General features: G+C 43.2%; 1 protein-coding gene across 1 annotated transcript; it reads left to right on the top strand.

Moving 5' to 3' along the window:
* Positions 1–503: 503 nt before the first annotated feature.
* Positions 504–9,688, top strand: ppp5c (protein phosphatase 5, catalytic subunit). Its single transcript, XM_027162695.2, has 13 exons — positions 504–659; positions 1,758–1,999; positions 2,236–2,383; positions 2,483–2,604; positions 3,313–3,378; positions 3,481–3,579; positions 4,796–4,901; positions 4,982–5,124; positions 5,862–5,949; positions 6,082–6,122; positions 6,388–6,566; positions 7,289–7,370; positions 8,512–9,688. The coding sequence occupies exons 1-13, from the start codon at positions 593–595 to the stop codon at positions 8,572–8,574; spliced, it is 1,446 nt and encodes a 481-aa protein (XP_027018496.1). The 5' UTR covers positions 504–592; the 3' UTR covers positions 8,575–9,688.
* Positions 9,689–11,827: the final 2,139 nt, after the last annotated feature.

The raw sequence follows: 11,827 nt of genomic DNA, 5'->3' as shown, positions 1-11,827 counted from the left end.
ATGTGTGAAACATTAACAACATTGCGGCATAAAATAGGAAATATACAAAGCCAATGATTTGACATAAATAACAATAAAATAAAACATTATACAGTCGTGATATAATGATAGATGTGATATAATAAACAAAAAAACCGGAAAAATAAATAAATAAATGCATCAATCAGTCACTAAATACATTCATAAATAAATAAATAAATCCATAAATCAATAAATGCACCAATAAATAAATAAATGCATAAATAAAAAAAGAATAAATCAATAAATCAATAAATCAATAAATAAATAAATAAATAAAAAGTGACATTGTAGAAGTATTAACCCTATAAATAGACTATAATATGCCTTCAGGTTTGTATTTGCCTCCAACATTTAGGTAAAATAAAAATGTAAACTTTTTATTAATACAAACTTTACATTATTCGTTATAAAAGGTGATTATTTATTTACCTGCTGTTTTTTGTTTGTTTGTTTGTTTACTTTAAAGACCTCAGTGCTAACCATAGAAGAGAACAAACTGTCGCAAAGTTCAGTTTTTACGACCCTCGTTTGACTTTTGACGGTCGTTGTAACGGATTACGACGGTAAGAAAATGGCGGAGGAGGAGCGGAGTGCCGAGGCTGAGAAACTCAAGGAGAAGGCGAATAATTACTTTAAAGGTAAAATTAACTCAAACGGCATTTAAAGGTCATATTTGCCCGAGCTAACGGTGTCTGTGTGGCATGTTATAGGTGGTGAGGTGTCCGTGTTGTGATGCTTGACGCATGTGTTAGCTGGAGCAAGTTAGCATTGTGACACAAATCTCTAGTCACGAAGCCGGCAGGCGGCTTAAAGGAGCTCCGATGTGTCACTAAACCCAGTAAAAGTCTGTAAATATATACAGCATTAACATGTCCGGACGGAATCCCTGTAAAGGATCTGAGCACGTTGTATTTATTCGTTTTAAACCGGTATAATCTTCCTCTCCTCCCTGTAGATGCTCCTGTAAAACTAAACCGACCCCAACGCCATGTCAGCACTAAGCCTTGTGTGTGTGTGTGTGTGTGTGTGTGTGTGTGTGTGTGTGTGTGTGTGTGTGTGTGTGTGTGTGTGATGGGTTCATCCTGAGTCAGCAGCTTAAGCTCAGTATCGATACAGACAATCAGTGATCTTTTACACTGCATGGTGTGACAACTGGTGTGTTTAGGAGCAGCTGCTTGACCCTAAAACCTTAAGCTCTATCATCTATAGTGCTGCTGTCGCTGTCTCGATCATTACAGATGTTCCAGCAGTTTGCACTTTGTTAACAAAAGGAGCATTTTATCAAATGTTGCTCTTTATCAAATCAGCATTCTGTAGGTTCACTTTAATGTGGCGTGACATACGGCTAAGTCCGGTGACCCAGACATTTAACACATCCAAAGTGAACACAACACACACACCGTGAACACACACCCGGAGCAGTGGGCAGCCATTTATGCTGCGGCGCCCGGGGATCAGTTGGGGGCGTTCGGTGCATTTCTCAAGGGCACCTCAGTCGTGGTATTGCCGGCCCGAGACTCGAACCCACAACCTTAGGGTCAGGAGTCAAACTAACCATTAGGCCACGACTTCCCCTCGGTTTTTGCATATCAGAGCGCAGGTTCAGCCATCATGCTGCGCCCCTGGAGCAGGTGAGGTTAAGGTGGGCTTGACCTTCTGATTAGGAACCCAGCGCCTTGACCGCTGGACCTCACAAATGCAGACATTGTCACTCACTCTTCATCTCTTTCATTCAGAAAAAGACTACGAGAATGCAATCAAGTATTACACCGAGGCGTTGGAGCTGAATCCATCCAATGCCATCTACTTCAGTAACCGGAGCCTGGCATACCTGCGCACCGAGTGCTATGGCTACGCCCTGGCAGATGCCACCCGTGCCCTGGAGATCGACAAGAACTACATCAAGGGCTATTACCGTCGCGCAACCTCCAACATGGCGTTGGGCAAATTCAAGGCCGCGCTGAAAGATTACGAGACGGTACGTTTATTAAACAGGCACCTTTTTAAAAATATAGATTTAAAAAATCCCAACTAGTTCATCTTAGTGTTGTTATTACACACTACTAGTGTTGATACACACCGTATGTTAAAAACCAGCATGTTGTATGCAGCTGATTGCGTTCGTCTTGAGACACGATGTACTATTTCCTGTAGTTACGTGTATTTGCACATACCGATGAAACGGTATAATACTTTTTTCTTTGACGTGAACAGGTAGTGAGAGTGCGACCCAACGACAAGGACGCCAAGCTGAAATACCAAGAGTGCAACAAGATAGTAAAGCAGAAGGCCTTCGAGAGAGCCATCGCCAGTGACGAACTGAAACGATCAGTAGTGGATTCGTTAGACATCGAGAACATGAGTAAACAGTCGTCTCTCCCGCTCGATCCTTGTTTAAACGTGTCGGTTATCTTCAGGGGGGGAAAAAACTTATCGTCTTTCTAAACGTTCTCCTTTGCAGCGATTGAGGATGAGTATATAGGCCCTAAACTGGAGGACGGAAAGGTCACGTCGCAGTTCATGAAGGAGCTGATGGAATGGTTTAAGGACCAGAAGAAACTCCACAGGAAGTGTGCTTACCAGGTAAACGTCACGACATCCACTCCCTAATTTACTGTTGTGCTTCTCATCTCCAACTCATTCACTCAATTAACGTCTCTGTGGCAAAAAGAGTTTGTTTATTTGTTTGTTTTTCATTTGTTTTCTCTACCTCAAATACATTAGAAGAAATTGAATGCCACAAGATTACCACAAGATATAATCCCCACACTTACACTGAGCCCTGAGCTGGCTAGAGGATGGACTTTAGAAGAATCGTTTCTTCTCCAAAGGAACATTCAGTAAATATGGTGCAAAATATGGTGAATATTTAAAATGTTTGGGCTAATTAAGAGGTCTCATCCGCCGAAGCATCGTCGGCCGTCGTGGATGTTTTTCCTCATCCAGCGTCAGAGCCTGTTAGCGTTAGCGCTAACCTTTTTCAGCTGTGTAACCAAAGCCGCGAGTGTGTGAAGTGTCCAACATCCCACGTTTAGTTTTAAATAACCGCATCATCCGGTAATCGGTCAGGGACGTCACGGTCACGCTCTGCTCCGGTTGTTCTATCGCTACGTGTTGTAGTTAAATGGCCGTTAGTCTGCAGAAAGTTTGTCACCCAAACACCGTCTTCCTTTATTATATGTTATATTAGATCAGGCTTCACGGTGACGTAATGATCCCCGTCGCACCGTACGATACTAAACACGCTCCTCACTAAACGTCAGACTCTAATGTTTGTCAACTGCTTTTCAGATCCTGGTTCAAGTAAAAGACGTTTTATCCAAATTACCGAGTCTTACTGAAACGGTGTTAAAAGAGGTAAGAAATGACACGAAGATCGACGGTTTGTTAGGGGTTTTATTTTTGCTGTGAAACCAATCAGTCTTGATGTCGTAATTGTTTCCCTTCTTATTGTTCCAGACAGAAAAACTAACCATTTGTGGGGACACGCACGGCCAGTACTACGACCTCCTGAACATCTTCGAGCTGAACGGCTTACCGTCTCCGACCAACCCATACGTATCCTGTTCCCGTGATCTCAGTGTGTTCAGTGCTGATACTCATAACGTCAGGGAGATTCGATCAGTCGCCACCGGACGACAGTTACAGTACAATATGGGTCTCTTTAGGAAAGACCAGGAAAATGTCAGTCAGGGATTCTGATGCAATCCAAACAACATATTTTACTTACAGCTGAACAGAAGCACTAATAGACTACAGCTCTGCTCCATACACGATGTAGCTCGCAAATACACTCGATTTTATATAATCTGGTTATTAGCCACATCATGTAAAGTATTAAAGGTGCGGTCTCCGATTTTTGGAAAATGCTTCAGAAAACCGAGTCGGGCCCAAAAATCAAAACAAACGTGTAGATAATGAGCAGAAAGGGGCGTGTCTTGTCGATATGGGCGTGTCTTGTCGATATCTTGTCGATATGGGAGTGTTCAGTGCGCGTGTGTGACGTTAGCAGAAAGCGGTTTTAACATCGACATGGAGGATAAAAACAAAGAAAGAGAAGAAAGACTTACGATAAGGACAAGAAGTAGGACGTGTTAATATAGGATCAGCTTTCCAGCGCTGGAGAGAAGTGAAGGAGCAGGAAGTCGGCCACATATTCACAGGTTGGAGTTTCCCGAGTCAATAACTCCTGAGCTAAACGCTGTTACTACACAAATAACACCTCTTTTCTATCGTAGTAATGTAGAGAGGCAGCTACAACCGCGTTTTGTGTAGTAACAGCGTTTAGCTCAGGAGTTATCGACTCGGGAAACTCCGACCTGTGAATATGTGGCCGACTTTACTTAAGACGCCGAGGCGCTTTTTTCCTTCTCGATAGGTGAGTAACGTTGGTTTTGCTTTGTTACACAGAACTAATATATGCCTTTGTCCTTTACATCATTATGCTTGTGTGGCATTTTTGCTTGTTTGTTTATCTACAATCGTATTGTTCTTCCCTTCAGCTATGATAAAGACACGTTTCTTTCTGTTAGTCGCCCGGGTTACGTATGTATGTGTGGGCGGAGCTATCGATACAGGGGTGGGACCCGTTTGTGTTAGGGGCGTGTTTGTTTTGTCGACATCGGAGACCGCACCTTTAAACAGAGCCAAATACAGTCTGATTAAACAGTACAGATGCATCCCTGCCCTTTTTAACTAGAGACATAACTGAGACTCTGTGCCATGTTTCTGCTTCTTGTTTATTTTGTGTATGAGACTTAACCACAAACTGCAGCTGTTTAACGGCGACTTCGTGGACCGTGGTTCTTTCTCAGTAGAGGTCATTCTCACGCTCTTTGGTTTCAAGCTCCTTTATCCGGACCACTTCCACCTACTGAGAGGTGTGCTCTGACTACACACACACACACACACACACACACACACACACACAGTAAGAGACTAACCTCCGGTTCATCCCTAGGTAACCACGAAACAGATAACATGAATCAAATGTACGGCTTTGAAGGCGAAGTCAAGGCCAAGTACACGGCGCAGATGTTCCAGTTGTTCAGTGAGGTCTTTCAGTGGCTTCCGCTCGCTCAGTGCATCAACAACAAAGTGCTGGTGAGAACCGTTACAGTTCATTTCATAACGACGCTTAAATCCACCCTAATCTTCACTTACAGACAGCTCCGGGACTTTTGCCGTCCTCCGTAAAGGTTTAAAAAATAAACGACGTCCGTTTGATCGCCTCGGCGATGCGGAGAAACCTAAAGCTTTATCTGTTCGTTCATCGTAACCGCTTTATAGACGGTCAGTCAACAATATCTCAGGATCTCCGGTGCATGTAGTCTGAACACTGAAATACAGTCTTCTGCCCTGAGCTCCTCCCCCTGTGTTAAATTTGTTTCAGACCGTTAGCTTAAAAATGGTTTCTAAACACAATCACGTCACACCTCTTAGCTTAGCGCTTAAAACGTAGGACAACCGATCGGAAGGTTGAGTTTAGTTCAGGTTGCTTTGCACTTAACCCTCAATCGATCAGATAAAAATGTGAGTCTCTCTGGTTAAGGGCGTTCGAATACCGATCGGAAGGTCATTGGATCGAATCCCAGTCCACCAAGTCAGGGACGAGCAAGGCTCTTAACCCTGAATTGCTCAGGTGTATAAACTGAAATGTAAGTCACTCTGGATAAGAGAGTCTGCTAAACGGCGTAAGTGTAAACGTCTGCTAGCCGAGCGACGCGGCGCGTAAACAAAAACGATCAGAATACAGATGAGAAGTTAAAACGTCCACCTAATCGTGTGCTCCATGCTTTTTATTCGTGTGGCGAAGTGACTCTGTGTCGTACGTGTTTAAGGTGATGCACGGAGGACTGTTCAGCGAAGACGGCGTGACCTTAGATGATCTCAGAAAGATCGACAGAAACAGACAGCCTCCAGACTCGGGTAAGGAACCAAACCGGTCCGTGTGAGTGGGGGGTGGGGGGGTGGATGTTAACATGAAATAATAATTCTGTTGTTTTAAATCATTCTGTTTTCTTTCCTCCTTCCCTTTTTATCCCCGTTATAAATGTCCAGGTCCCATGTGCGATCTCCTGTGGTCAGATCCTCAGCCGCAGGTCAGCGTCTCTGCTTTAAATTCTTTAGCGTAAACTTTAAAGACGGTTTGCCGAGCGGAGTAAAATATTTAAAGTCGGCTCGTGGGATACAGATTATTTCCCACAGTTTGCCAAACAAATAAAATGAACATTAACGATGTCATACAGCCACCGGTCACTGAGTCAAGGACGTTTTTGCCACGATTGAGTTAAACTGACTTGAAATAATGTCTCATTTAATCTGCTCGCGTGTCTTACGTAACGTTTGTGCGGTGCCGCGTTTCAGAACGGACGGTCTATCAGCAAGCGTGGCGTGAGCTGTCAGTTCGGTCCTGACGTCACCGAGCGTTTCCTGGAACAGAACAAGCTGCAGTACATCGTGCGCAGTCACGAGGTGAAGGCCGAGGGCTACGAGGTCACTCACTCAGGGAAGTGCATCACGGTGTTCTCCGCACCCAACTACTGGTACGGTTCTCGTTTATTAACACGAAAAAAACGACTTCCGTCTCTCACACGGTCGCTCTCACACACACACACACACACACACACACACGACCGGTGTCCGAACACGTATACGCTCACTGTCGACTCTAACCAAGGTGCGGTTGATGGTGCAAACTTGCAGGTTTGAGTATTACAGAAACTTCCTGCAGAGCCTCCTCACCCTGAAGGTTGGTTTCTACACCGTTTTGTGTAACTCGACACAGGAAATCCCCTGAAAGTCAGTTGGTGAAAAACTCCAACCTGCCCGTCTGCTACAGACAAGCATGTAAGAGTTCTGTGTTTGCTGCGAAACGAAGCTGTCGATCTGCATCTACGTGATTTCATGCACTTTACTGCTGCGTGTGATCGGCTGAGGAGGGGGGGAAAGGACCAACGGGTTAGGGAGGGTGTTCCTAATAAAGTGGCCGGAGAGTGTGTTTATTACACACACACACACACACACACACACACGTAACATGGGGTAACATTTACGTTGAACAATTTATCAACATGTTCTCATCGGTCATATCGGGGAATCAACACGTGCTGCTTTGACCTTTCCGAATCTATTTATTTTTATTTCTGAAAAAACAAAACTATCAGGAGACAATTCAGCATTTTAAGTTTATTCTAAAGTAAAATACAGAATTATTTCATTCTCATGACTCGATGTGAGCATCTTCTTCTTGTCTTTATGCCTGTAGTGACCAGATGGGTAACAAAGGAGCCTACATTCACCTCAGGGGATCTGACCTCAAGCCCGAATTCCACCAGTTCACTGCTGTGGTTCGTATCTTCACATTTAATCCACACTGTACACACAGAGAGAGAGAGAGAGAGAGAGAGACGGTCACTTCAGCCTCAAAGTTTCTTGTCCTAGTTTTTGTTTAATCTACGCTAAAGTTTTGTCCATTTTACTTCGTTGCTGCTTCTGAAAATTAGCATGGAGAAAACACACTCATAGAAACAATGGTCGTGTTATATCTCAACCACTAGGTGGTGCTAGAATACTAACTGTAGTGTGCTGCGTATAGAGTCGCTCGAAAGTCTGCGAATTCTTTAGATGGTTCTAGATTTCAGAATGAATACGAGCTAAAAACATCGTCGGAATTTCACACAATCGAACAGATCAGACAAAAATATATTATACTTAATTTTTATTTTTAATTCAGGAAAATGTTTTACATTATTATGTATTATATATCCGTAAGAGGTAAAAGTCTGTACAAATGGAGGAAATTTAAGACCTTCGGTTCGTCCCCAGAAGAGTCCAAGCGACAAACATCACTCTAAAAGTAAGACGTGTAAACGGTCTGTTGGCTCAGAAAGGAATACAGAAGAACTTTTAAGCAATTTCTCTTCAAAAAGAACATCACTGCCCAAGAAGTTTGCTAAAGATCTTCTGTACTGGGAAACGGACTGAAATTCTTCTAAGCTGTTGTGCAGAACTGATCAAAAGTCCCGGAAACTTTACTTATTGCCGCACAAGAGGCTTACGACAGATACCGGAATCAAAGGTTCGCGTATTCTGTTATAAGCGATCGTTTTTCTCGATAAGTAACCGATGTATAATGTCGTTGGCTCGTTTGTCATGCCGTGTTCACTTTGTGCACCTTTTACGACTCGTGTGAAATCCTGATGATGTTTCGGATCATATTTATGTAGAAATCTAGGACTTTCTAAAGGGTTCACAAACTTTCGAGCGACACCGTTATACATCACGACGACCGGCTCATGTTCAGTGAGTCTTAAAGCACTTAACGTAGCGCTGAAAGCCTATGGAGATGGTTATTAAGGAGGTGATCATGAATAATCCTTAAAGACAACGATGATGACGATTAACGATTGTGTAAATCATCTACACGCGTTCATCGTTATCTATGAAGCTCTCGTTCTCTGACTAACCGCATGTCTCTTGTGTCCACAGCCTCATCCGAATGTTAAGCCCATGGCGTATGCCAACTCGCTCATGCAGTTGGGAATGATGTAGAGGCTCCAAGCCGTCACTCTCTCAAGTCCACACCGGTCCCTCCAGACACGTCACACTCGTCATTCCCTTTTTTTTTTTTTTTCTTTTTTTTTCCCCTCACAAGGAATCAAGTCTTCTAACGCACACAACCGCTCAGTGATCAGACTCTTCTGTGGAAACCTGTCAAGTGTTCCTAGCTGGAATAATGAAAACAAAACAGGATCTCTGTTGCTACTCCGTTTAATTTCTGGACGCGTCAGTCTGTTTTCCCCTCAGTCCAGTATTAGCAGTCTGAGCTATTAGAACACAGCGATCTGGATCGTACCAAAGACCCGGGGTCACGTGTAGCAAACGGCTTGTAGAAAGATAGTAGAGGGTGTCTTACTTTTTCTCTTTTCTTCTCTTCTCTTTTTTTTCTGCACCCTGGCGTTAGAACGAACGCGGCCGAGCCGTCGACGCGTTACGATCCCGAACCAGGAACGTAAAGTGTCCTGCTGTGTAAACTCGCATTTGTCACGCTTCATCGTGAGGGACGACCGTGTGTTTGTATGTGATTCTGTAGCGGTGAAATCATCCTGTGCTACTCGGGGCTTTGTAATCAACTGCCGTCATGCGTACGTACGTCTCTCTGTATCGTAGAGCCGGACCGAGTCGGGTTCGTTTGTATTAGCTTCTATCCACCGTATAAACGAGACAACTTTACAGCCTAAACTTCTCCACCCTGTAGTTCCTCCACCGTTTAACTCTCTCCACACGTTTCTTCAGTATTGTGACGCTCCACCGTCGCCGCGCTCCGATCTGTCGGCAGCACCAGCCCCTGTTTTTATTACCCACTTCGCTCGACCGAGGTGCACTGGAGGTAGCTGTAGTCTTCTTTCCCCGTCGTACGATTGTTCAGCTTAAATCCGCCTCCGGGATGCCCCACCTTCCTGCCCCGCCTCCCTGTCAGTGTGGATTTGTGATGGAACATGACCGATGTTTAGAAACGCACAGCAGCCATACCCCATACCCTTGACTTTTTAGATGACGTAATATACACAAATGTGTATGTATATACAGTATATACTGTAACAATACAATTCCTGTGTACATGTTTGGAAAAAAATATTGAATAAAAAAAAAAAAACAAGCTCCATTTTAGTAACGTAGTATGTTGTTTTTGGGGAGGAAATAATTTTGTGTTTTGTTTTCCATAAATAAGAATTTTATTGCATTACTTTTTTATTATAAAGTTTAAAATAGGATAAATTTACTTTTTTTGATGTTCTTTTATTCATTCATTTTCTACCGCTTATCCGAACTTCTCGGGTCACGGGGAGCCTGTGCCTATCTCAGGCGTCATCGGGCATCGAGGCAGGATACACCCTGGACGGAGTGCCAACCCATCACAGGGCACACACACACTCTCATTCACACACACACACACACTCTCATTCACTCACACACTCATTCACAAACTACGGACAATTTTCCAGAGATGCCAATCAACCTACCATGCATGTCTTTGTACCGGGGGAGGAAACCGGAGCACCCGGAGGAAACCCCCGAGGCACGGGGAGAACATGCAAATTCCACACACACAAGGCGGAGGCGGGAATCGAACCCCCGACCCTGTAGGTGTGAGACGAACGTGCTAACCACTAAGCCACCGTGTCCCCCTTTTTTTTTCTGTTGTGCTCACAATAACTAAATGCAAAAGCAGTAAATAAAGGAAACAAGTTTCATTTATCAAATTGATTCAAAATCCTTAAAACGTTTTTACACGTTGTTTAAAACCTGAAAGGCTTTGAATATTTATTGTGTATTCATAATGTAATATTAGATGAACAGTAAATTCTAGTACATACATGTTGCCACTAGATGGTAAGATTGAGCTGTCAAGAGCTTCTGAAAGATTGCATCATACCTTAAACTCCATAAGGATGATTATGATGATGATGATGATGATAATAAAGACAAGTGTTTTTGCTTTGTGCCATCACACTTGAATCGGTCAAAAAATGTACACTCACCGTCCACTTTATTAGGAACACCTGTGTACATGCAGGTATCTAATCAGCCAATCATCTGCCAGCATATTTTTAGTTTACATTAAATCGAAGTTTACATTCATGCTGATGCCAATTAAGAACCTCAGTAATTGTTCATATCGACCATCAGAACAGAATAAAAAGGGATCTTGTGACTGTGGCGTGGTCGTCGGTGCCAGATGGCTGGTTTGAGTATTTCAGAATCTGCATCTCTCCTGGGATTTTCACACACACAACAATTGTGTTTACTAGTATTGTGTTTTAAAAAAAAATCACTGCGTGACAGTTTTGGGTTTAGAATAGCTGACCAACTCCATGTTTGGTGTTTCGTCTATTTCCTCGATGCTTTTCTGCACACCACGGTATTAAAGAGTGATTATTTGAGTCATATTGCAATGCTTCTGCGACCTGATTGGCTGATTTACATGAATAAGTCGGCGTATGGATGTTACTAATAAAGTGCTTGTCCACGTAAACTATAAATGACTTGTTCTAGGTGTTTGAAGAAATCAGAGCAGTGTTCTGTAGGTTTGGAGTCACTCAGAGTGCTTGTTAAACAGAAGGCCGTGAAGTATCGTGTAATCCTTGTGTCTGTATCTCAGTTGTTGTTGTTTTTTGAAAGGTTTTTGTTCAATTAAAGTGTTTTGCCTAATCAGTCGCTCCTGATATGAGGCTTTTGTGTGTCTTTTTTACAGGCTATGTCTTTATTAACAGGTTGTAAACTGTTTAATGACATTAAGACCATTGTGGCAGAATGAACAGCTCCTGTGCTCATGGGAAGGGGGGAGGATTCGAACCCCAGGCCATATGTACAGACGCGTGGGGTCTCCTGAATACAATGACCATGCCATGCGTCACGATGCTATCCTCCTTTATTCACACCATGATGATCTCTACCTAAAACAGATTTTCATGCTCTGACCCCTGACCTTGACAGCAACCACAGATTTACCCCCCAACCCAATGCATATATTGCCACCGTCAATCAAAATACCAGAGACCACGCTGGTTTCATTAGAGACACAGAGACAGATTGACCTGAGAAGGTAAGCCTGTGCTGGAGCTACAGATTAAGTTTGTTAAATCGTCTTATGTTCTTTATGAGGTTTATCCCAAGAAAATGAAATGGCCACCAGAGATGGTCACATTCATTTTAATAACAAAATGTAATGCCAAGGTTATATTAGAACGCCAAGGGTTGCCAGATTAAATCAATAATCCCCAGCCTTGTTATAAGACCTCAT

The sequence above is a fragment of the Tachysurus fulvidraco genome, chromosome 22 (assembly GCF_022655615.1).
Source record: "Tachysurus fulvidraco isolate hzauxx_2018 chromosome 22, HZAU_PFXX_2.0, whole genome shotgun sequence".
In the NCBI taxonomy this organism is placed as follows: Eukaryota; Metazoa; Chordata; class Actinopteri; order Siluriformes; family Bagridae; genus Tachysurus; species Tachysurus fulvidraco.
Note: the sequence above shows the minus strand (reverse complement) of the source record. Positions and strands in the feature narration are given on the sequence as shown.

Bases quoted from the DNA above. Each gene is read 5' to 3' on its own strand.
- ppp5c (XM_027162695.2), top strand. From the start codon at position 593: ATGGCGGAGGAGGAGCGGAGTGCCGAGGCTGAGAAACTCAAGGAGAAG. The intron at 4,902-4,981 runs GTGTGCTCTGAC...GTTCATCCCTAG, and splicing joins CCACTTCCACCTACTGAGAG to GTAACCACGAAACAGATAAC. The intron at 5,125-5,861 runs GTGAGAACCGTT...TACGTGTTTAAG, and splicing joins GCATCAACAACAAAGTGCTG to GTGATGCACGGAGGACTGTT.